This window comes from Alligator mississippiensis, chromosome 2 (assembly GCF_030867095.1).
Source record: "Alligator mississippiensis isolate rAllMis1 chromosome 2, rAllMis1, whole genome shotgun sequence".
In the NCBI taxonomy this organism is placed as follows: Eukaryota; Metazoa; Chordata; order Crocodylia; family Alligatoridae; genus Alligator; species Alligator mississippiensis.
Window position 1 is genome coordinate 261,059,602 of NC_081825.1, and position 25,917 is coordinate 261,085,518.

General features: G+C 44.3%; 1 protein-coding gene across 1 annotated transcript in view; it reads left to right on the forward strand.

The window, feature by feature from the left end:
* Positions 1–25,917, forward strand: part of YLPM1 (YLP motif containing 1) — a 61,266-nt gene that overhangs the window by 12,218 nt on the left and 23,131 nt on the right. The window contains exons 4-12 of the mRNA XM_059723095.1: positions 988–1,751; positions 4,098–7,319; positions 19,307–19,418; positions 20,471–20,936; positions 22,603–22,695; positions 23,073–23,256; positions 23,418–23,563; positions 24,875–25,029; positions 25,699–25,761. Of these exons, the coding sequence (XP_059579078.1) occupies positions 988–1,751; positions 4,098–7,319; positions 19,307–19,418; positions 20,471–20,936; positions 22,603–22,695; positions 23,073–23,256; positions 23,418–23,563; positions 24,875–25,029; positions 25,699–25,761 (5,205 nt within the window). The remainder of the gene's footprint in view (positions 1–987; positions 1,752–4,097; positions 7,320–19,306; positions 19,419–20,470; positions 20,937–22,602; positions 22,696–23,072; positions 23,257–23,417; positions 23,564–24,874; positions 25,030–25,698; positions 25,762–25,917) is intronic.

The following is a 25,917-nucleotide window of genomic DNA, read 5'->3' on the forward strand; positions in this document are numbered from 1 at the left end:
TTTGCAATAGAAGAATAGCTCTATTATTTTTCTGTAGTCAAAAGGCAAGTGAAAACTAAGGTCTGGCATTTTCCAAGGGGTGACTTGAGTCAAAAAAGGTTGAGAATCACTGGCTTAAGGGTTGTACGTTTTCATAGTGGGAGATGGTCCCTGTATGCAAAAGCTTGCAGTCTAAATGTGTGAGTTCAACTAGACAAGGAGTAATGGGAGAAACGTACACTGAGAGCTCATGGAGAGATCAAGGTGTCCCAGCAGGTTAGTAACTGAATCAGGAATAGAATTTAGGTCTCTTGAGGCCCACTTCAGATCCCTGTTCTTTGGAAAACACCACGTCTATTATGAGTGGGTTTTTAAAAAAAATAGCAGTTATAGTCATGAGTCCTGAATCCTGAGTGGGGTTCCTGGATACTACCACAGTGCAAATAATTGACTAGTTATCACAAGTTTAAGAAAAGATTGTTCTTTGTTTGTAAGGTAATCAAATTAGACTCTGAAAACTACTGCAGTTTATACAGTTCCTAAGTATGCAGAAAATGTTTCCATTTAATGTGAACTGCTATCCACCCAGAGAAATAAATTGACAAGCTGAGGAAACAGGACCATGCGTTCCATATATTTTAGTTTTTGATTAATTTGGAATTTAGTAGAAAGAGAAAATATCACAGTCAGAGCTCTAAACAGTTACATTGGTTGCAGGAGTAATTTTTTTACTAAGTATGCTTTCCTTCCCTCTCCTCCCCTAGGCAGGTGGGCTTTTTGTATGAGGAGGTGTTGTCATCTTCCAGCAATGAAACTTGTAAGTTGGAGACAGCAGAATGTCACAAATATATTTCAGATGCCAAAGGTCATGTTTGCCTTTGTTTTTACATAGCTCGGCTCTCAAGCTTCTTCCCAAGTCAGAGATTGATGGAGGGTAATATTAAAAAAACATAGCCGCAGCAGGATCTTAAATTGTATTCTACAGTAATTTCCATTTTTTTGTTACAGACCATGTCAGTGGACATGCAGCTGCAACATTATGAGACACAGCAGAAACAGTTCCAGCAACTGCATAAAGAATGGGAGCGTGAATTCCAGCAATGGCAGGATCAGCTCCAGACCTATCCTCACAAAGATCAGCTTCAGGAATATGAGAAACAATGGCAAACATGGCAGGGACAGATGAAAGCTACTCAATCCCATTTGCAGGAGAAAGTAAACTCACTTCAGAACATGAAGAATCAATACCCTGGAAGTGTTACAATGCCACCTCCATTTGCTTCATACACTCAAACAGCTCAAGGAAGCATTCCTGTTATGCCTCCAACTTTGCCTCCCACAACACCTCCACAGGTTCCTCCACCCCTGTCTTCTGGTTCTCAAATTCCAAATTCATCCATTCCCCCAACATCTAGTTCTCAGAGCCCCCAGCCTACTGAGACACCAAGGCCAGCTCTACTTCCCACCCCTGTTTCATTTGCTCCTAAAGTATCTGGCTTAGCTGCAACTTTACCCTATCATTCTCAGATAACTTCATCTATTGCCTCTTCAGACCAAGGAAACACTCAGGTTCACATGGCTAAACAATCTGGGCCATTTGCCTCAGTTTCATCTGAGCAAGGATCTGGGGAATTGAAAACCTCCACAGGAACTTCACCACTTACACCCACCACCTCCATCACTACCTTCACTCAAGATAAACCTCTGAGATCAGGTGGATTGCTTCCAGACCCTCCAAGAGGACCATACTTTGAAGGACCAAGAGGTCCTAGGTAAGCCTCCTTTATACATTCCATTCTATACATGTTATTCTTCACAAGTCATTTGAGCACTTGGTTGCGTCTCAGTAATGTATTAACGATAGAAGGTCTGTCCCATGCTTCATTCTTGTTCTCTCCTAAGTGTAGAGGGACTTGTGTACAATGTTGTGTGCTTTGTTTGTTTGTTTGAGAGAAGTGCCCTGTGTTCTGTTTTTACCTTACTGCAAGAAAGGTCAGAGAAGCATGCTTTGCACTTGGGCATTACCTAGGACAGAACTCATTTTCTAGTGAGATTGTCAGGTATGCTGCTCTTTTCTCATTCTTAAGCACATACCATCCCTTTTACAATTCCAGCTGTTGCTTCCATGGAAGAGGAGTATTAAAATATTTAATGTATTCTTAATTTCTTCTAATGCAGCTAGAACAGGGTTTAGCAACATTTTCCAGCCACTTCTCCCTATCACCTGGCAATGACATGGCATGGGTAAAGCTGTGCAGCTGCTGGTCTATGGAATGGCACAGTTGAAACCTGCTCTTCCACCATCAAAGTCCTCATACCACATACTGGATCCACTGCCTCTGTTCATTGGTTCTGGCCTGTGGACCATAAGTTGCTGACCCCTGAGCTAGAAACCAAGAGAAAAGCCTGCACAGGATGATAATATATCTCATTGTAAACCCTCTGCAAGTGCTATGCTGATTGTGATCCTTGGGTCACAGTCTGGGAACAGCTGATCTAGAAATATTTAAAGGTTATATACAAGCAAAATTAGCATCCATGTACTTGATAATGTTATAATGTATACACTGTGAAAGAAGTTCAGGCAAGTTTCCAACTACCGTTACTGCCTTGGAGCCAGTAAGTTGCATGGTAGTAAAATCGGGGAAAAAAAAGTCAGTTTGGATCCTAAACTGCAGCCACTTGCACTGCTGAAGAAACTGAAAACTGGAGCCACAGCTTGAGACTTTGTCCTTAACTTGGTTTAGTATGAAAGAATTCTAGCTGCTTTCCAGGTTCTTCCATGCAGTGCTATTTTCAAAGCAGAATTCCAGTATGACCACAGGTGGATCCAGAGGGGGCATAGTGGTGTGGTTGTACCCTTTTTGGCTGTGCCATGTGTGAGTTCTTGGCATGGGGTCTGGCCAGATCCTGTGCTTTTGCTCTGGTCTAGACCCCAGGGGAGGAGTACTGCCATCATAGCTCATCCTCTCCTTTCCCTTGCTGCTGAATTGGGGTATGGGGAGAGGAAGGATGAATAGCAGCAGCATTCAGCACCTGGGCCATATGAAAAGGCCAGATCCTGCCTTGATCAGGTAGTGAACTTACAGCTTGCTCCCCACCCATAGCTCCAACAGGAGCCCACACTGGCTGGGCAGCAAACTCAGAGCTCACTGTACATACATGGCACAGTTAAAGTTGGGGGGGGGATATACCCCTTACCTTGTTCCTGGATCTGCCACTGAATATCACTACTGAAGTTAAGTTTCCTATACTAATAGTACTTATTTAATAAAAATGCATGCCTTTTTATGCATGTGTCTGGTGTTATGTAACTCTAACATGGCTTAAAAAAGATATAAAATTATAAACGGAGGAGTGGGCCTTGGCCTTAGCTTTGAAATTATTGCCTTTGCTAGCTTGTGATGCACCATGCTATTTTTTTGCATTTATATACTCTGCCTTTTCAAGTTTATTTTTGACATGATTTATTCACACTCTTGTGCGGAGGGATATAATTATATTTCTGATGGAGAAACAGAGAAACTGTAACGTTCCTGTTGTAACATAGAGAGCTGGAAATAGAACCTTGATCATCTAGGTGTCAGTTTAGTACAGGGATTTAGACATAAGTTTTCTTAATATAATATACTTGGTTTCCAGACTGATTTATTTTCCTGTGTTGACTAGTCTCCATGGCTGAGTGTTACACCTGCCACTTGTTTTTAAATGACATTGCTGAAATGGTTAAAATGCTGCTACTCTCACATTATCAGGGCAGAATTTTCCTTGAAGTCTAAATGAATAGTGCCACCTGATTATGTGAAACAGTAAAGCATGTAACTGCATGTGGGGGTGTAGCATGAGGGTATTACAGTGATTATTTTGTAGCTTTGTATCTGGCATTGCTTGCTGGAGATTGCAGATTCTGCAAATGGTTTGAATCACTCAGTTATGCATGTTATCACTCAGTTATGCAGTTGAAGAGCATTGATTTGTGTTTCTGCTGTGGTTCAGTGAGAGTTGTTCATAAGGAACCCTTCTTCTGTATGAAAGTGACTTCATAACTTGGAAGTATCATCTAGAAATTTCTTACCTGATTGGTTCTTTTTAATAAAATGCCTCTTGTTTTCCTGTAGGTTTGATGGACCTCGAGGAAGAGGTTTTGAGAGATTTGAAGGGCCAAGACAAAGAGGGCCTCGTTTTGAGGGCCAGCACTTGGAAGGTCCAAAACCCAGATATGAAAATCAAAAATCAGATGGACAGTCTTCGAGCAAATGGGGGACTATCCCACGTGGCCCAGCATCACAGTTTTATACTACCCCAACTACATCACAGATGCATAGTACCCGACCAAGTGGGCCCCAGTGCAGGGGTCCCAGGCCTTCTTTTGGACAACAGCAGCTACAAGCAGAGTCCCGGACTGAAAACAAAGAACCTTTTACTGATGCTGCTGGAAAACAACAGATGGCAAATAGAACTCAGTCTACTCCAATTCCCATTGATACAGATGCAAAGAACTCTGGTCCAGTCCAGCCAAATGAGGACTTGAAAAAAATGCAACAGGAACCACCCAAATCTGAAGTAAAAGAAATCATTTCAGAGCCTAAAAAGTGGACTTGGAGTTCTCAGGATCCAGCACAGCGAGCAGAAGAGTCCAAACCAACCACTCAGCCTCCACCCACACAGAACCAAAAACTGGCATCTGTTCCCAGTAGTTCTGCAATTTTGCAATCTCCTGTTCCGTCAAGAACAGGAGAAACGACAATAGTGACTCCATCCCCTGTACCAGGAGATAAAGACTTGAATTCTGCAGATAATAAATTGCCTGTTTCAGATGGCACCCTGGGGCAAGATCTACCTGGGTCAGAAAACAGAGTAAAAGGCACAGTTATGTCAGAAGGCAATAGAGGCACTGGACCAGTAAGCAGGGGCAGAGGTCAGGGCAGAATGGAGGATGGCCGGGGCAGAGGTCAAGGCAGAATGGAGGATGGCCGGGGCAGAGGTCAAGGCAGAATGGAGGATGGCCGGGGCAGGGGTCAGGGCAGAATGGAGGATGGCCGGGGCAGAGGTCAAGGCAGAATGGAGGATGGCCGGGGCAGGGGTCAGGGCAGAATGGAGGATGGCCGGGGCAGAGGCCAGGGCAGAATGGAGGAGGGCCGCGGCAGGGGGATGGGCAGAATGGAGGAGGGCCGCGGCAGGGGGATGGGCAGAATGGAGGAGGGCCGCGGCAGGGGGATGGGCAGAATGGAGGAGGGCCGCGGCAGGGGGATGGGCAGAATGGAGGAGGGCCGCGGCAGGGTGTTGGGCAGAATGGAGGAGGGCCGCGGCAGGGGGATGGGCAGAATGGAGGAGGGCCGCGGCAGGGGGATGGGCAGAATGGAGGAGGGCCGCGGCAGGGGGATGGGCGGAATGGAGGAGGGCCGCGGCAGGGGGATGGGCGGAATGGAGGAGGGCCGCGGCAGGGGGATGGGCGGAATGGAGGAGGGCCGCGGCAGGGGGATGGGCGGAATGGAGGAGGGCCGCGGCAGGGGGATGGGCGGAATGGAGGAGGGCCGCGGCAGGGGGATGGGCGGAATGGAGGAGGGCCGCGGCAGGGGGATGGGCAGATTGGAGGAGGGCCGCGGCAGGGGGATGGGCAGAATGGAGGAAGGCCATGGCAGGGGATACGGCAGAATGGACGATGGTCGTGGCAGGGGGATGGGCAGAATGGATGATGGTTGTGGCAGGGGATACAGCAGAATGGATGATGGCTGTGGCAGGGGGATGGGCAGAATGGATGATGGTCATGGGACCGGGATGGGCAGAATGGATGATAGCTGTGGCAGGGGGCTGGGCAGAATGGATGATGGCCAGGGTAGAATGGACTATGGCCATGGCAGGGGATTGGGCAGAATGGACAATGTCCGTGGCAGAGGACAAGCAAACAGAGGCATGGGACAGGCAGCCATCCATGGCAGAGGCATGGCCATGGCAGCAGACAGCTGGGATAAGTTGTCAGATAGGTATGCAGGCAGCCAGGAGGGGTTGTCAGATGAACGTTCAGACAGCCGGGAGAGACTGCCAGATGGGCACTCGGGCAGCAGGGAGAGAGGATTTATAGGAAGGTCAGACAGCCAAGAGAGGGTGTTGTCTAGCCGAGATAGAGAGCTAGCTGGTCGACCAGGCAACAAGGATAGGGGGCAGGCAGCTAGCCGAGAGCAAGGTCCTGTCAGACAGACAGGTAGCCATGAGCGGGAACCAGTCAGGCGGGCAGATAGCCGTGAGCGGGGCCCTTTCAGACGGGAAGGAAGCCGGGATGGAGGGCCCATGAGATGGGCAGGAGGTCGGGATGGGGAGCCTATGAGGAGGGTAGGAAGCGGAGATGGGGGACCTGTCAGGCAGACAGGTAGTCGGGAACGAGGCCTAGTTAGGCGGGCAGGTAGCTGGGAGAGGGAACCAGGCAGGTCTGAAATGGGTGGTATGGATAAACGCCTGGGTGACAGCTCTGAGAAATTCCCCCCATACCATCGAGAGGAGCCTCTCAGGGGTCCCTGGAGCCATGAAGAAGAGAGAATGCAAGAAGAACTACCATTGGATAGCAGAGATGCCCCTCTAGACTGTGAACTAGTAGATGATTGGGAAAGAGATCAATATTGGAGAGAGCATGACACAGATTTTCGGGATGATTCCTTGGACCCCTATGATAGAGGTGACAGGTTCTCACTCCATCATTCAATGCCTCCACTATCACCTCTTCCTCCACTCCCTCCTTTGTCTTCTGATTTTGACAGACAAGACCCTTGGTGGGATGATTGGGAAAGGCCAAGAGAGAGAGAGATGGATAGAGACCTGGACAGGATTGGAAGATCCATGGATAGTTATGATCGTGATTTAGATAGAGAATGGGACGGAGATTATTTGATGCCTCCAGATGATAGAGAGATACCAAGTCGTGATCTGGATATTCCCCCTCTCCCACCCATGCAGTCCTTTCCACCTTTGGACAGATACCATGAGGACCGGTGGAGGGAGGAGAGGGACAGAGATTTATATGACAGGGACCGTCGAGACAGGGGGGAGTTGAGAATCCGAGAATACCCGGAGAGAGTGGACAGATGGAGGGAGAAGCGAAACTACCCTCCTGAAAGGACTGACTGGGAGAGAGAACGATTGTCAGAGAGGTGGTATGCTGATGAAGAAGAAAGAATGCAACCTTTGGAGGATCAGCTAGATTTACCCATCCCACCACCACGTTCCTCAGACATGTTGGAAGCAGATTCAACTATGGACACTGACCAATCACTAGGGGGAGTAATGGTCCTTAGTCAAAGACAACATGAAATAATCCTGAAGGCTGCTCAGGAGCTGAAGATGCTTCGGTGAGTTGACTAATTTTGTAATTTTTGGAGAGAGAAACTGCTAATATGTACAAGCTAGTCAATGAAATTGAATTTAAAGCATTTCTGTAGGATCATATGATTTGCTGTATCAAAACTGACAGTTGATGCATCTGTCTTGGCTATTATCTGATGCTTCAAGGAAGAATACTGTCCCTTGACTGTTTGAATTTTAAGCTATGAGGTCCCTTCCAAACCTACTAACTATGAAACCCTTCAAGTGGTACAGTACTGCTTAGAGGACAATAATGTCCTTCCTGATCCTTCATGTGATGCATTTAGTATGATTTACACCTGGATGTATATAGATATTCTTGGATATATATGAAGTACACATGTGGAAGACAGGCAACCCCTGCTTAGCGCTCTTAATTAGTTCCAGAAAAACAGAGTGCTAAGCAAAACTGTGCTAAGCAAAACCCATTTACCCATAGAAATGAATGTAAATAGAGATTAATTGGTTACTGCCTGCCCCACTGCCGCCTCTTCCTCACTCCCCTGCCCGCCTGCTGGCACTCTAGCCCCATGTACCAGCCCGGACTTGTGCTCCTGCTGCCCTGCTCTGGGCACCAGCCCCTGCTGGCCCTGGCCATAGGCACCAGTGTGAGCTCTGGGCTAATTGCCTCTGTTGCTGCTGCTTCTCCCCACCCCGTCCTGCCAGCTCCAGCCTGGGCACCAGTACTCCTGCCACCCTGCTCTGGGTGTGGACTTCCACTGGCCCTGACACGGGCCCCACACACCAGCACAGGCCCCATGCTCCTGCCCTCCACCCTGGGTGAGGGCCCCTGCTGGCCCTGGGCACTGGCTTGGGTCCCACACTCCTCCCCTCTTTTGCAGCTGCTTGTCTGTCCCATGTTGTCCCTGTCCCCGCCGCCCCCCCCCCCCCCCCCCCCCCCCCGGGCACCATGTGGCAGCCTGGGCCCACGCTTCTGCTGTCCTGCCCTGGGCCCTCATGCTTGCCTGCCCACTCACTTACCTTCCACTCGCTGCCGCCACCGCTTCTCCCTGCCCGCCTACCTGCAGAAACTCTGATTCCACCGAGCACTGTAACAAAACTGGCTGAGCACTCAGCGGAATCGGGTATTAATTCTAAATGAGTGCTATAGCGAAACAGCAGTAACTGAAACCACGTTAAGCGGGGGTTGCCTGTAATGTGTTCAATCTTGGATGCCATAGTTCAAGACACGTATTGATTTATTGGAATCTGGTAGATAGCAAGAAGAATGTTGAGGTATTTTGAAAACACGACACAAGAAAAGGTTAAAAAAATTGAGTTACTTAGTCTAGAAAAAAGGAAGGCTGAGGAGAGACATAACTATCGTCAAATATGGAAAGTATTATTATATGGACAACTGTTGTGATCTGGTAGGTGTTTTCCATGATGGTTAAAGGTAGGCCAAGAAGAGGCAGCAAAGATGATTTAGGTATTTCTGTTGCTGGTTGTTTTTGATAGGCTAGACCAGAGGTGCGCAATTATATGGGCTGGAGGGCCACTTGGAGTTTTGGTGAGCTGTCAAGGGCTGGGTCAGCACTGCCTCCCTGCTCACAACAGCTCATCAAAACTCCCTTAGTGGCTTTGCCCCAAGTTTGGCCAGGCAGATGGGATGGGGCTGTAGGTGGGCAGGAGGTGGCAACTGGGAGCAGGATGGGTGCGGGGACCAGGGCCAGGGCTGGGATTGGATTCATGGGCTGGTAACAGTATGGGCCCAGGGCAGAACTCTGATCCTCTCCCCACATGTCCCTAGGACAGGCATGGGTTCTGAGGGCAGAGACATGTGTGGAGTGTATCACAGCCCTGGCCCCATGCTGTCACTACCCAGTGATCCCAAGAGTCTCCATGGAGACCAGCCCAGGACCCAGGCAGGGCGTGTGGCCAGGTGAATGGGATGAGACTGTGGGCATGCAAAGAGTGGCATCTAGGATTGGGATGGAAGGGTGAGGCTGGGGCTAGGATTGGGAGTGCGGGACTGGGGTGTGGGGCAGAGCCATGATCTGCTTCCTGCATGTCCTTGCCTGTGGAAGCAGCGTCCACTTCAGGGACATGAGGGCACCGGATCGTGGCACTTACCTGAGCCCCAGCTCTACCCTGTCACTGCCCCACAATCCTGATCCCAGCTCTACCTGTCTGCTCCCAGACACTGTTCCCGAGCCACCTGTGGCCCCATCCCATCCACCTCACCACGTTCCTCTGCCCACACAGGCCCCAGGCTGATGTCCACGGAGACCACACCCACCCACTCCTTCTGGTGTCTCTAGCAGTGGGTGCAGGATGGATGGGCTGAGAGCCTGGGCAGTAGAGCCAGGTCCAGTGGTGACGGTAAAGACAGGAAGTGACAGCTGGAAGGAGCTGCCACTGCAGGGGCTGCTGGGAAGTGAGTCTGACTGCCGTGCTACCCCAGCCCCGCTACGTGCCTGGGGGTGGTGGGACCAGCTGCATGCACCACAGCCTGGGCTTCCCTCCCATGCCGGGGCTGACAAACCCATGCAAGCTGAACAGAACTCCTTGGTGGACCAAATCTGGACCGCAGGCCATATTTTGCCCAACCCTGGGGTAAGCAGACATCAGGAATAGTCTAGGCATGAGAATCCTGCCTTAGAGCTGAAAGATGCATTAGATAAGCCACTGAGGTCATTTCCAGCTCTGGATCTCTTGCAGCATGGAGATTTCAAGGATACCATTAACTTAATTACCCTTCTTTAGTCTTCAATATATTTTAATAGAAGCCTCGTATAATGACAACACTGCAAATACCTAAGATGTTGGCAGGATCAGGATTATGAAGATGAGGGCAAGAAATTTAACTCAACATTGGGAGGAAAGCAGTGAAGGAATTTGAAGGAGAATGACATGGATGAACAGTAAATGAAGATCAATTACTGAGTTTTCAATACATTAGAAGGAACTAGTAAGGAAATTGGGAAGATTAGAGGAAATGGTTGGATAAAGTAGCCTGTGCCTTTTTTTTTTCCTCACCTTGACAAAGAAGGACTAAGGAGAAAATCATATTTATGAGTTAACAAACAGAAAATGCCATCAGGAATTTATGGATGTGTGAGGAGGAAAAAGGGAATGGGAAATCATACAGAAGCTGTGAGCCTTGCAGAAGGCTGTAGAATTTGGTAAATAATGGTGTAGAAGGAAGAAGCTGTTTGGAGGATGAATATGACAAAATACTTTCATTATTAATTTTGTACTGACAGCAGACATCATGAGCACTCATTGGCATTTGGATATACATGAATGTATGTACAAGTGACAAAGCATTCCATCCCAAAATTTAGATTTTTCAAATGTGGTTATTTTGGGGCTACATACATTTTTTTTTTACTTGGAGCTAATAGGATTACTTCCTAGCCTAGTGAGTTTCTCCCAACTATTGTTCAGATACAACCTACACCTGATTTTTTTAGCCCTGATTTTTGCACAGGAGAGAGGGTAGAGCGGACCTTTGCAACTATTTAGTTGGTCTAATAAAAGATATTGCCTCTATCAAGAGTTCTGAATACAGATTTTACGGGGCTCTTTACCCTAGCAAATGCACAGCAAGACCCTCTCTCCTGTGCAATAGAAAACATCTTACCAAGAAAGAAGAAAAAATCAACACCCTGCTTGCCATCAGACACGTTGGAGGTAAACAGACTACTCCAACTTTTATTTGAGCCTACTTTGTATAAAATGAACTTTTCCACCCAGGGGAACCAATAACATCTTTCTGTTCTCCTGTGCAATATGAAGTTAATTTTTACATGGGAGAAACGTTACAATCTGTGCATTCTCCTTTGCCTGAAGAAGGGCACGTGAGCCTGAAAGCTTGCAAATAAGGCATTTTTTTTGCAATTATTTAGTTGGTCTAATAAAATATATCGCCTTTACTAAGAGTTCTGAATACTTTTGCCTGTAGACCAACATGGCTAAAACCTCTATTCCTGTAAAATGTGACGTTTCTTCCAGGATAAGTATTTATACTCTGAGTTCGTCCCTGTTAACTTACTCTTTGATCATGTAAATAAATTGAGTTCTCAAGTTTCTTGATGTAAGGCATGTTTTCTAGACTGTGGATAATTTTCTCTGAACCCTCTACAGTTTTTTAACAACATTTTTAAAATGTCAATATGCATCAGTGACTACTAGCTCCTCTCAGCTAAGCTTAGAATTAGACTTAAATAATTGCCCAAACAAATCAGAATTCTTAGGTTTGCATGAGGAACAGTGCTGAATAAGCAGTGGTGGTCAAGAATTAGCTACAATACATTGAGGGGCTTGAGAGATAAGAATTGGCACCAGAAGAGGTGTGGGAAAAACTTAGTGAGTTTCAGTCAGGTGTTACAATGTGTGGAGAGCTAAGTACATAAGCTCATCTCTGCCTGGCTGCTTCAGCACCCCAACTACTCACCCCCTCTTCAAGGAGATAAAGATAAGCACTGTAGTAAGTTAGTTTTTGAAAGGGGATGTTGCTCAGTTCACAGAAAGTTATGGAGGAAGTGTTTTGAGTCTAAAAAGATTGAGAACCACTGATTTAAAGGCACAATATTAGCATCAGATAAAGAATTTCTGAACAGGATAAAGAAAAATCCTGGATATAATACGAGGCTTCATAGGCAAGAGGAAGAAATGAAAGACTGCACACGAACTAAGCCAAGGAAGAAAATGTGAATATTAACAAGTAAATAAAGAAACTGCGCAGGTTTGTTTGGGGTATTTTTTGCCACATTGAAAACTCAGACAAGGAAAATGCAACCATCAGTACGAGTCATCAGACCAAATCAGATGCACCACTTACCAAACCAACTTTTCACAGAGCAGAAGGAGGAGGAATTACTATGAAGAGTTATACCATGAAACTGAGAATATCAACATGATTGGAAAGATAACATACAAGAGCCATCATCATTTAAGTCTTGGGGTAGCCCTGGCAATGAAAAAGACTAAGGGAATGCCCTGCCCGGCCCAAGTACAGGGGGCAGCACACTTCCCAGCAGCCCCTGCCATGGCAGCTCCTTTCAGCTGCCGGTGCCTAAGCCAGCCTGTCCGCTCTATGCCCACTGCTGGGGGGTGCCAGACAGAGCTGGCAGGTGGGGGTTCCATGGAGACCAGCCCAGGACCTGTGCTGGCAGTGTATGCTCAGACAAGCGGATGGGATGGAGCCATGGGTGTCAGGAAGTGGCATCTGGGATACAGACAGACAAGAGGGAAGGCTGGGGCTGGGATCAGGATTGTGGAGTGGTGACAGTATGAGGCTAGGGCCTGGGACAGAGCCATTATCTTCTCCCCACATGTTCCTGTGATGGGCACTGGTTATGCGGACAGGAGCATAAGGAGAGCGGATTGCAGTTCTGTACCTGGCCCTACTTCCCCAGTCATGGCCTGGCCTGCCTGCCTGTCCCACTCCAGGACACTGCTACCTGCCCACCCACCCACAGCCTCATCCCAGCTGTGTGTGTCTGGCCTGGGACCAGCACAGGCAGGTCTCCCTGGAGACCCCAGGATTGTTGGGCAGTGACAGCATGGGGCCAGGGCCTGGAGCAGAGCTGCAATCCACTCCCCTCATGCCTTTACCTGTGGAGCTGGTGCCTTTTGCAGGGGCGGTGTGCAAGGAGTGGACTAAAGCTCTCCCCTGGGCCCTAGCTCAGCACTGTCATGATTCTGCACTGTCACTGCCCCATGATCCCGATCCTGGCCCTGCTCGTCCCACTCCTAGATGCTGCTCCTTGCCCATGCATGGCCCCATCCCATCCTCCTTGCTGAGCATGAGGCAGAGCCACTTAAGGAGTTTTGGTGAGCTGTTGCTGGCGGACTGGGTGGAGTTGCTACTGACTTGGCCCGCAGTAGCTCACTAAAACTCCCTGAGAGACCCTCTGGCCCAAATAATTGCTCACCCCTGGTTTACCACCACATTTATAGATTCATAGAAATCTATGATTTCCAATCATAGAATCTATGATTGACTGTATCAAAGTTTTTTCCAATTCTTAGGAGTCAGATCTATTCCTGTCTTGAATGGTGGTAGTCAGTCAGGAGCACTTCAATTCACTGCTGATATAGATTAGAATATCAACACCTCCTTTAAACAGGGTTGGAGTGTTGTTGTAGCCATGATGGTCCAGGAAGTATGCAAGAAGCTACGCTGTTTGGTAATATCTTTTGTTGGCCCAACCCTCCTTCCTTTAGAGAGGACATTTTATCAGCCTTGCCCCCATGAAGTAATCCAGTGTAGACATCAGAAAATCTTTGCTCAATGTCATTGATATCAGAGTGACTTTCCTTCCCGGGCAAAGTTGGTAAACAGCCATTTCCTGTAGCCCTTTACCTCTTAATATCTGTAACCTTCTTTGACTTCTTTTAGACCAGAATATGGGACAGAAAAAGCATTTATGGTAACTAGTGGCAAATCTTTTATTTACAGATAATGGGAGCATGTCTGTACTAATGTTAGGTTTGTCTGCCACACTGAACAATACTGATTGATTGATTGATTGATTGATTGATTGATTGATTGATTATGAAGTGGTACTGACATATCTGAATGACCCTGATAGAATGAGCAGAATTGGGAGCTGGGTATTCTCACTAATAGATTTACTGCTCTGGCAGTTGAATGCAGAATCTTGCCAACTGATTGGCGAAATCTTGAACAATTTCTGCTACATCCTTACTGCAGAAATACTGAAGAATGGCCTGGTGCTACTTCCTTCAAATTAAGGAACAGAATACTCCTCCAGACTCTTTCCCAGAACCTCCTATTTCTTGACATCGGAAGCATCCAAAAGAATAGAAAATGAAGTAATGCAGAAGGAAAAGTGTTGACCTTCTGACCAAGTGTTGCTTTAAGTCATTTGGTACAGAGATAAATTTGCAGCAAGGTAGGATATACAGGTAGAATTATCAGTTGGCATATGGGTGAATTAAGTCTTCCAGAGCACAGTGTAGACAAGGAGCGTCAAACTCACCCATGTCCCAAGGCTAGATCTGAATCTGGCACCAATAGTAGGGTGAGAAGCAGTGCAGAAGTTAACTTGGCCATTGTTTGCTCTCCCACTACCCACATCTGACATGCTTGCTCATTTGCACTCCATCATTGGGAATTCTGTGGCAGGCTATACCCCCAAATTCTCTGTGCCACTAGGAGCCCAGTGTGCAGGGTGGAAGTGCTCTGGAGGACAGCTATGATCTGTATGACATGTTTGACACCCTTTGGGTAGGCAAAAGGCTTGCCTCCATTCAGTAGAGGAGAAACCCTGCTTTGTGAGAGTGGGGAGGGAACACTGTGAAGTGAAGACTAATCAGCCAAGATGGATGTTTGTACTAAAATAATGAAAAGGTAACCTGTTCATGTGGACATTTGTCACATTTGCATTTCAGTGAAAACCATGTTGTTAAAAAATGGGGAAGTTTTTTACCTCTGTTAAAGCTGTTTTTCAGAGATAGTACAAAGCCTTTTCGCACAGAGGTGGTTTTAATTGCAACCCAAAATTCTTGAAATGTAGTTTAAAAAAATGAAAGCTGTGTAACAATGTAGTCTGTCATGGGACTAGATTAATATATCAGGTGTTAGTGACTTGGGCACCTTTAGTTTGAGGAATAGCATTTTAGCCCTAAGAAACTAATATAACTATAATAAACTAATGAGTATGCTTTTTCTAACCAGCAAAGAAAGAGGACAGTTGCAGAGAATTCTGTTGAATACCGTATTTACCCAAACCCAAGGTGACTTTGAATTTAAGATGACCCCTGTTGTTATCAGATTCTATTCATGGAAAATTATAGATTTGTTATAATTTTCCATGTGTAGATGGAGCGTCATCTTAAATTTGTTCCCCTTCCCCCAGTGCTGTAGTGGGGAAAACAGTGGCACGGGTACAAGCAGCAGGGAAAGCAGTAGGGAGGTGGGGCAGGTAGACATGTAAAATTTCCAAAAATTTTGAAGCCATGGGGAAAAAAAGTTGTTGGTTTTTTCTGTTTTGTGGGTTTTTTTGGGAAAAAAAATGGAAATTTTGGAAAAAATTGAAGTATATGCAATACTTATTTTCTTAGTACCCTTTACCGATCTAAATTCACTTTGCTACTTTAAGAACATAAAATGTATTATGTATAACTTGGTTTGCTCATAAAACTATCATGTTTGTTATATTTATTAAATCTAAAAGTATAGTTTATTCAAACAATAATTACAAATTTACTAGTTGAATTTACTTTAAAATGTTTTTAGTTTTTGTTACAAATGGAGCTACAAGCTGCCAAACTCTAAGGAACCTAGCATGTCTTTCACTTTTCTTTCTTCTGTACTTGTAAGCGGAGATACACTTAGATTCTCAAAAGCAGTTGATTTTATTTGGGCCATTTGATAAGGAATGTCTGACAAAAGTGCACTGGATGCAGTGATTGCTGAAGAAATTGGCTCTAGTATCTTCAGGGAGTTCTGCAGCTGAACCCAGAAGCCATCCTCATCAAGAACAGTGTTTCTTATACTTCTGGATACTTTAAGATCCTCAGTTATTGCTGTTTCTTGAAGAGCTTCTTTGTTTTTTTAATAAACTTTCAAATGAGATCACCACTCCACCCCATATAATTTTACTACAGTTTGAGTGTCACTATTTTATTCTTTGCATTCTTTTCTTTCTGCTTCTTCTTAAAGACTGCAGCTACAATATGAGTAGCTTTTACATGTTTTATAACTTCTTTTGCTCTTCTATAGATCTTTTGCAGTGTGCCCAACTTCATGCTGTCATTAAGAAGAAGCAAGTTTAGCCCATGGGATGCACATCCTATTGCAGTAATATGTGGATATTTATCCATTATGATCTCCCATGCTGCTTTCATGTTACTTGCATTGTCAGTCAGTATAGCAAATACTTTACCACTCCCAATATTCTGTAGGACTTCACATATTTTACTACTGATATACTCTGCAGTATGCCTGTTCTCTCCTGTTTTAGTGCTACTGTAAAAAAACTGGTTGAGGTGTTGTTATCACAAAGTTTATGATTCCTTCTCCCCGCACATTTGTCCATCCATCTGTAAGTACTGCAAGACACAGTGCTTCGTTGATTTTTCCTTGCACAGATTGCCTTACACATTTATATTCTGACTCTAAAAGAGGCTTGCTCAAAGAATATCTGCTGGGCAAATGGTATGATGGTCTTAGTGATTTAAAAGCTTCTTGCCAGTATGCATTTTCAGTTATTGACAATGGCGTCCCAGAAGAATATATTGCTCTTGCAAGAGCTTGGTCAATTTTTTCGTGATCTTCAGGTGTCAACTTGTCTACAAATGAAGCTATTGAGAGTCTTTTGTATACAGTTGGTTGCAATATTTGGTTACTTAAGGATGTTGATTGGGCAACCGTTTGTGATGCTGATTTTATAGAAGCAGCAGCAGCAGCAATAGGAGGACTTCTGGGTCAAGAATGTTGGAAAGAGCTACTTACACTTTCATCATTGTGATCTGCCTCCTTCTCACTTACACCTAGGAAGGATTTTTTTAATGTCTGCAGGACACTTCTTACATACAAGGATGTGTTTTGTCATCCTAGTAGCATTTGGAAATGCATATTTCATTCAACAATATTTGCAAATCACTTTTTTTTCTCAGAATAACTTGCAGTGTGGAAATGCTTCCATATGCTAGAAGATGGTCACAACATTTTGCTGAGGGAAAAAGTAAGAAAAATGTAATTTAGTGGCTAGCTTGCATATATAAACACTAAGCGACAGCATGTACAAATTTAGTAGTAAATGGAGGAGAGGCTTCCTCAGAGCTAACTGTGAACAACTTCCCTGCCCTGCAAGCCTCACCTTGCTGCTAAGTTTGAGTGATTTGTCACAAAACATCAGATTAATAGAAATTCAATTATGAACTACAGAGGTTATGAAAATATACTAATGCTGCTAAAATATAGTTTAATATACTGAATTCAGATAAATTTAAACTCTTACCTTTCAATAAATAAGTATACTTTCTTTCAGCTCCTTTGTGCTGCTTCCATACTTCTGTGAATTTCAGGGTCACAGGGCCAGGAGCTAGCAAGTTCCTTCCAACTCCAAAACCTTTAGACTTGCTCTGTCTCCTCTCCTGAGGCTTTTGAGCAAGCAGGGCAATAAGCTCCTTGTTTCTAATCTCTACAGGAATGAATAGATGCTGTTGCCAGTGTCCACTCCCAGTCTTTTGAGGCTCCTGTCTTCCTGACTAGGCAGATCTACCAACCTCTAGATCAGAAGTCAGCAATAGAGGAAGTCCACAAGCAAGGAAGGGACTGAATCTTCCTTCTCTTTGTGAAAATGGCAGTGTCCCCTGGGGGCAGAAATGCATCTTGCTCTTGCATTTGAGAGTTGTGCTGTACTGCTTGTTCTCAGTGTACAGGAATTGTAATGATCTGATACTGTAGATAGTCTTACGTAAAAGTTTTCCTATTACATAGTTATTACAAAACATTTTGGGGGAGTAAAGGGTAGCAATATATAAACACCTTGTCTTAAACATTTTATTTGTCATTCTAAAAGAAAATATTTCATAAGAGGTTTTTTTTAATTTTTCCAAAAATTTTCAATTTTTTGGAAAGAAACAAAAGTCCTCAGAAAAAAACGGCAAAAACCAAAACCAGTCTTTTCCCCCCAATTTTTTTTTTTTTTTTTGTCCAGGCCTTCACATCTCTAGGGGCAGGTAGCCTGACCCTTGCACTTTGCCCCCTCCAGCTGCCCTCCTGCCATTTGCCCCCCTATCCTTCTGGTGTCTATTCCTGATCCCCTTGCCACTTGCTTCTTCTTGGTGCCTGCCCCCTCTGCCTGCCACTTGCCTTCTCTGGTGTCTGTCCCTTCCATGTGTCTGCCTTACCTTATGTGGTAGCTCTGGCCTAGGGCATGGAGTACATGGTGGCTCCAGCCCAGTAAGGCAGTGGCAGCTTTGCCCCCAGTTCTGGCCTGGAGTGGGCGCTACACAGTCTCCCTTGTGTGTCCCCCATACTGCACTGTCTGCCTGATGCTTCCCCTACCTTGCAGCATGCAATCTCCCTTCTCCTCTGCCTGCACTGCACGGCCGTGGACAGATGGTTGTAGCTCTGGCTCCAGGCCTGGGTTGGAGCCATAGCTGCAGTAGCCACCTGCCCCAGGCCAGTACTTGAATCCAGGATGAGGCTTCTATTTTCCTCCATGTCAAATGCGGGGGGTCCTCATCTTGATTTGAGTAGATACAATATTTTCCTCAGTTTTAAAAATTCTAAGGAAATTGCTCTTTTTTATATCAAGCCATATTTTAAGATGAGTTTGCTATCTTACATGGGCACTTCAGAAAGTATAGATCACACAGAAAGAGCAGATTCTAAGCAAAATGTTGCAATGGAAGTGGCTTGAAACTAAAACAACATCTAATATTTTGAGGCGGGAGGAGTAGCAGAAGTCTTGCTTTTCACAACCTTGGGTATGGTGCCCTTATTTAGATCTGTTCTCATCACGCTTATATCAGCTCTAGCATATGCTGCACATAGTTACGAATCTGCCAGCAATTCATTTTTCCAAAGCTAGTGCTAGGAGCACTGGATTTGAGGGGGGTGCTCCAAGTTACTCTTGTAATTTGAACAGTAGTGGTACTTGGGAGTCCTGTTCTTGGAAAAGGACTGTATTGTGCTGGGTACTGAAAAGTTGCTGTAGAGTGGGTACTTTCTTATCTCTACCTGCTTAGCACAATGGGCACCGTTCTTGGTTGGCCCTTCACGCTGCTATAGTAAACATGGTTAATAATTTTTTTTTTTTTTAAAAGGTTCTGTCCCAGACAACCTACAGGTTATCTTAGGCACCTCTCAGAAGGCTGGCTTTGGGGATGCTATCATCTGTTTGTGGTTTTGTTTTTTTTTTCCAATAGAAAGTTCTATAGTAAATATTCATTGTTGGTACTACTGAAGTATGTTTTTGTTGGTTTCCTAAATTGTAAAGGAGCATTTAACTGTGGAATGATAACACTTTTTGTGATTGATGTGCAGGGAACAGAAAGAGCAGATGCAGAAGTTGAAAGAGTTTATACCTGAGCCTGAACTGCCAACACATGAGACTTCTAGATCACAGACCACAACTCCAAGGCCAGGTTCCTATCAGGTAAATTACATCTGCACATCAGATTGAGTCTCTAATTTAGTTGAGATATTGTGGACCTGGTTTCCTGGTTACTTATAGTGAGGTATGAGATGGTAGTCCATAAACATTTATATTTTAGCACTTAAAGTCAACCCCCACAAAAGTGTACTTTGATAAATATAAACCCAGATGGAGGAAAAAATACTTTGATCTTACAGTTTAATGAAGGAGGAGCCAGCAAGATTTCTATTTAGATTTTAGCTGTACACAAAGCAGGTTTTCTCTTGGGTAAGCCAAGGAACTTGCATTAACTATAGAAAGGGTGAAGTTTTGCTGGGAGTTGCACAGAGGATGACTTCATCTATAGGTAGGGTTGATACAAAGAAAGCTAGATGGGTAACCTAGCTGCCCTGCAGAGTTTGTCTTTATCAAGAAGTAACTTTATTGTTAGCAATGATATTGCTGAACTGCTGCTTTAAACAGTTTAGCTGCAAGTTTAGAAAGTACAAACAATGTTCTTGACTGTTTTGGAGTGCTTTTCTATCTGGTTTCTCCAACCGGAGAATATAGTTCATTCATTTATATATACTAATTACAAGTAAACTGTTTTTGTACTTGTTTGGCTACACCTGTGGACACATTCACTAATGTAGAATCAGTCTTAGTTGAGACTTTTTGATGATTTTAGTAGCAGTTATTTCTCATAGACTTTTAAAGTGCAACTCTTAGCTGAGAGTAAGTTGGAGGAACCTTGGCTAAAGAGATCATAATTTGGTAAAGTTATTAATAAAAGAGTTAAGCTTTCATTGATCGTTAAGTTAACGTGTAGGATAAATTTGTGAGCAGTTTCTACCAGTAGGAGACTATCTGTGAATATCAGTGTTCTCTGAGCTGTGGCCTCCCATGGGTGGACCTGAAAATGCTTATGGTTAGAGAATATGTGAGAGTCTGTTATGAAAGCACCTTTCTGGCTGGGATGCAGCAGTTATACAGAGGGTTTTGGTTACCATATTCTCATGGGATAAGGGAAGCTTAGTTTTCAGGTTCTTATTAAAAATGCTTTCTGTACCTAGGTGTCTTCTCAACATCCATCTGAGACATCATTAGAATCTCAACCTATCACGTCTTCTCCTGCTGTTATTATAAAGCCACCAGTTCTGTTCAGGCAGCCCACTGCAGTGACCAGACCTACTTCCACAGTGACAAGGTCATCTGCCTCCGTATCAAGGCCACTTTCTTCATCTCCTACTCCAATTGCATCCTCAAGTCAGACTCCAGGTCTAAAACCATCACTTGCTACTGTGGAACAGGAACGTTGGGATGAGGATTCTTTCCATGGGCTCTGGGATACCAATGAAGATAAGGGAGCAAATTTAGAGTATGAATTATGTAAATCAGACTCGGGGTTGCCACCACCAGCCTCATCTTCTGTTCACCCTTCCCTTTTGTCATCTGTATCAACATCACTTTCTTCGGTTATGCCATCAATTTCTAAACCACCTCTAATTCAGCAGACTGTGGACTATGGCCATGGCAGAGGTGAGTAGTGGATGAACTAATCCAATAGGTTAACTTAATTAGAAAGGACCTCTGTTCCTTCTTATGTAGCGGGGGTGGGCAAAATGCGGCCCGCAGGCTGGATGTGACCCGCCAGGCCATTCTATCCAGCCTGCAGGGCCCCTAAAAAATTTAGAAAATTAATATCTATCTGTCCTTGGCTTCCTGTCATGCAGCCCTTGATGGCTTGCCAAAACTCAGTAAGCAGCCCTCCGCCCTAAATAATTGCCCGCCCCTGTTATATAGGCATTTTCTGAGATATTTACCTCAAAGTATGCTCAAACTCTTACCACAGTTTCCATGTAAAGCTCCGTATATCATTGTAGTCTATATTTTCTCACACATAACCCGTACTTTTTTTCTTCAAACTAGCAGGGGAAAATTATATGTTCACATTGTACGTGAGGAAAAGGCTCCCCATGGGTCTGGGCATTTGGTGGGGGTAGAGTTGTGGCAGCATTAATTGCCATGGCTCTGGGAGCCATGTCAATTCAGTGTTGTTGCTGCTTCTCTTCTCTCCTCTCCTCTCTTTTTCCCTCACACATGGCCACCTGGCTGCTGCACTGGATTGGCCTGTGGCCAGACTATGCACTAGCTTTGTGACTGTGTGCTGGGTTGGACCTGGCATACAGCTCTGGAGCCAGCAGACAGGGTTGGACCCACCAAGTATCCCCAGCCCTGTTGCACCATGCCTAGATCAGGCCCTACCACACAGTTCCCAGTGTTGCACAATCAGATTGGGCCCAGCACCCAGCTCTGCCATGGTCAAATCAAGCCCTACCACATGGCCCCAGTACTGCACATCTGGATCGGGCTGGCCACCAGTGTCAACCCTTGCATGTGGCCCCTGAGTCTTGGAGGCCCTAGATCTTAAGTATTTACCTGTATTCCAAGGTAAGATCTTTTTTTCTTTCTTGAGGCCTTCCAAAAATAGGGTGTGTGTTATATGTGAAAAAATACAGTAGTGCCAAGTTCCCTTAGTTGTAGTGAGAATGTCTTAAAGAAATTAACTTTTAAAAAATTGCAAATATGGCAAGTTACAAAAATGCTGAAAAGTTCCTTTCTGGTTAAACTATTTTATTTTTTACCTCTTAATAACTTCAACAGAGTCAAATATTTTTAGTAAAAATTATTAAAACATACAGTGCTGAGGTCAGATTTTTTTGATGAATTTTAGCTAGGAGCATTTAAAGGTAATTTGCATTTCTTTTCCAGTGTTAAATTCCACTCTAATAATAGGACAGTAGTAAAAATAATTAATTGTAGCCCTGTTTGTTTCACCTTTGGCCTTCACTGAAGCACATCTAGGATCAGAAACACAGATTTTAATTGCAGTGTTGCTAGGGACTGCCATTTGGACTGCTATTCTGGGAAATATATTCAATTCACATCTGTATCTTTAATTGAAATAATGACAGTTACATATATGAGGAAATAATACATTAATAGTCCAGCACGTTCCTCTGTGTAGTCATTGATTAACATTAATGTAGTAAAGTTTTTTTTAACATGGTAGACCTCTGCATACTGAGGCCAAGTTACCTTTTCCTCTTTTGAATGTCACAATATTATTGCTTTGGATGAGACAGGAACTGAGGAACAGTTTTGAGCAGTTCTTAATTATTTTCTTGTTGACTTTCTTTATCAGATATTACCACCAGTAAAGTAGAACAAATTCCCTATGGGGAAAGAATAACCCTGCGACCAGAGCCTCTGCCTGAGAGACAGCCATTCCCTAAAGGTGGGTAGCTCTGAAATGGCTCTGAGAGAGGTGTAGGGAGACAGCACAGGTGTATATGAAACCAGAGGTCCCTTTTTCTAGCAAAAGGTTGTGTGCTGCTCTCTTGTAGGGGTTCATTAGGATAACATTTGTATGCTTCCCGTAGCAGTTGTAGGACCAGCAATCTAACTAGCTTCAAGAGGGAGATTTATAAATACATTAATTCAATTGTATAATACAGTTTTACTGGCACAGTTGGGAACTGGTTTTCTACTAAATGAGAGCCCCTCTCCACTTCAGTGCTCTATATTCCTGTTTGCTTTTCCTGTACTTTTGGGAGCTTTTTAAGGTTTGGAGATTATATTTATCATTCAGATTTCTGTGTTTTCTTTTTTCAGAGCACCCAGGCCAGCGTGACCGTTACAACAGAGAAAGAGATCGTGAACCTTACTTTGAGCGTCAAGGCAATTCCAGTATAGATCACCGAGATTTCAAGAGGGAGCGGGAAGTGCACAGAGACCGTAGTTCTGGAGATTATGATCGTGAGAGGTTTGAGAAAGAGCGCCACCCTCGAGAGGACAGGTATGTAATGTAGGACAGGCTGAGATGTCCACATGATTAATGCTGTATTGCTTGTCAGATAGTCAGTTCTGTTTGCAATTTAGGTTCACAAACTGCAAGTTTTTGATGTACTCCTTAGGAAATATCCTAGAACATTGTAGAAATACTGTCTCTTCTGGCAGGGTTCCTCCAACTGTACCTTCAAGGACGCAGTCTTACCGTGACAAGAAAGATCATCCCTCCACAAGGCGAGGGAGCTTTGAAAGACCATCATATGAAAGGAAGCCAGATCGCTCAACCTATGATCATGGGCCTTCCATGTTTGGAGGTACAGTTCCTTGAATGTAGTACACGGGGGGGTTTCAACTGGGGGTATGCGTACCCCTGGGGATACTTTGGAAGGCCCCACGGGGTATGCGGCAGCAGCATAGAGAAGCTGCTGGCCCTTCTGGTTTTGCTGTTATATGCTGCACACTGCGTGGCCCCCCCCACCCCTGCTTGTTGACCAGCTGCTGGGGGACTCCCCGCTTCTTGACCAGCCGCTGGGGGTACCCTGGCCAAAAAAGGTTGAAAACCCCCGTAGTAGAAGATTGGGAAAAGGTAACAAGGGAGATAGGATCACAGGGAGGTTAATTTTATCATTTGAATTCCTTCAGTAAAGATGTAAATTTTAGTGGAGATTATCAGAATAATTTATTGTACTGGTGGTTGTATGTTTCTCAGATAATGAGATCTAGAAAAATGCATTTAGTTTGCCCATCAGTAATACAGGTAATCAGAATTCCTCAGTGTTGAAATAGTGCCTTAGTTGGTGTTGACTGCCATAGTGCTTAACTCCCGATGCTAACATTTTAATGATATTTTAGGTCTTTATCACTGTCCATAGTCTTACTCCCATGGGCAAAGCAGATTTAATTCCAGTATTGGTAAGCAGCAGGAAGGAAAGGGTTATGAAAAAATTGGACTTTTGAAAAGTGAAAATCCAACAGATATGTACCACAAATTTGTCAAAACCACCTAAACTTGTTTTGGATTTTGTCTGTCCCATTATTTACCATGGATTTTAATAATATGATTTCACACTGTATCTGCCTATATTTCCTCTGGTTTGCAGAACTGTGAAATAAATAGTCACAGACCAACATAAATTAGCCAGAAAAATTGTGACGATCATTCCAGGTGTTTTATTCCAGACAGTAGTTATATTCAACACTTCTGTAGGAGATTTAGATAATTAAAGTGTTTTAGAAACAGTGGTTAAGCCTCACAGCCCACCTAGAAGATGTTCTTTATTACTCCCATTTTACAATTTTTAAAGAGATTATAAACAGCTTTCCTTAGGGTATAGAGGAAACCGTTGGTGGCTGAGATTTTTGCTGCGGTGATCCTTTATTCGTCTTGTTCTTATATGAGTAGACAGTCTGCCTCTTTGAAACATTTCCATCAGTCCAGATTTTCTGTTTTTGCGATACGAGTTAATTTTTACCTTTTCCTTTACAAACCTGACCATAACTGAGGCAAAAACAAAGTGTGAAATTATTGGTGCCTTTTCAAATCCCTTGGATTGAGAATGGGAGAGTCACAGATTTCTGATTTCACTGGGCTGAGCAAATGTGTCTACAATTTCTGGGATTTGTAGGTGATCGAAGAAACTACCCCGAGGAGAGAATGCCCATTTCTGCTCCATCAGTACCCCGCCAGCCTCCCCCTACCCCACGAGTGGAGAGGAAGCCAGAGTCTAAAAATGTAGATGATATTTTGAAGTTACCAGGACGGGACAGCAGGCCAGAGAGGGTGAGTAGTATGGAGTTGCTATCCATTCTGAAAGCAACAGCCTGTGTATAATGGTCCATATTTTGATACATTTCTAACATTTATGGTATACAAGTTTCTGAAGCAGGTTCTAGTCCCCTTCAAGGCCATCAAATAATCTGTGAGCCCCTGAAAGGGAGCAGATTGATATCTAGTGTATTAATCATAGACAAAGTGAAGGTAGCTGTAAAGAGATTGGGGCAAACAAAGCTGTGAAGGTCAATCTGGGGGAGCTTTGAGAGGCCTTCCATGGAAATGCAAAGAAGAAAGAAAAGTTGGTATTGTGTGTACGTGTGGGTGGGGAATTATTTAGTCAAGTTGGGTTCATCCTAATAACCTAATTTACCCAAATCCATTAAAATTTACATTATAAAGACAGTCTCAGTTGGTATAAATCGGCACACTGCATTGATTTACACCATTCAGTTGATTGATTAATGGAACTACAATGATTTGTATGACCAAAGGTTCTGGTCTTTACTGTTTCCAGCAAAATGGTTTATAACTGCTTTTTGAATCTGTATCCAAGGGATGCAGGGTTGTGAGTTAGAGTATTTTGGTTGGTAGAGAGAAGACCATTTCCTGTTCTCAGAAGGTTCTTTTAATAGAGCACTAAAGCTCATCTTTCCCTTTACGTGGTCTCTGTTCCAGATTGTTATCATAATGAGGGGATTGCCTGGCAGTGGAAAGACACATGTAGCAAAATTAATCAGGGTAAGTAAGTAGCTGCTTCCTGTGTTGTCAGACTCTCCTTAGCCCTTAAATCTTAGCATGTCAGCAGATGCCTTTGCGTACATACTTCTGCCATTTCTTGCCTTTCTACTTGTCCAGTGCTATATAAGAAAGAGAGAGAAAATTTGGCTTTAATGG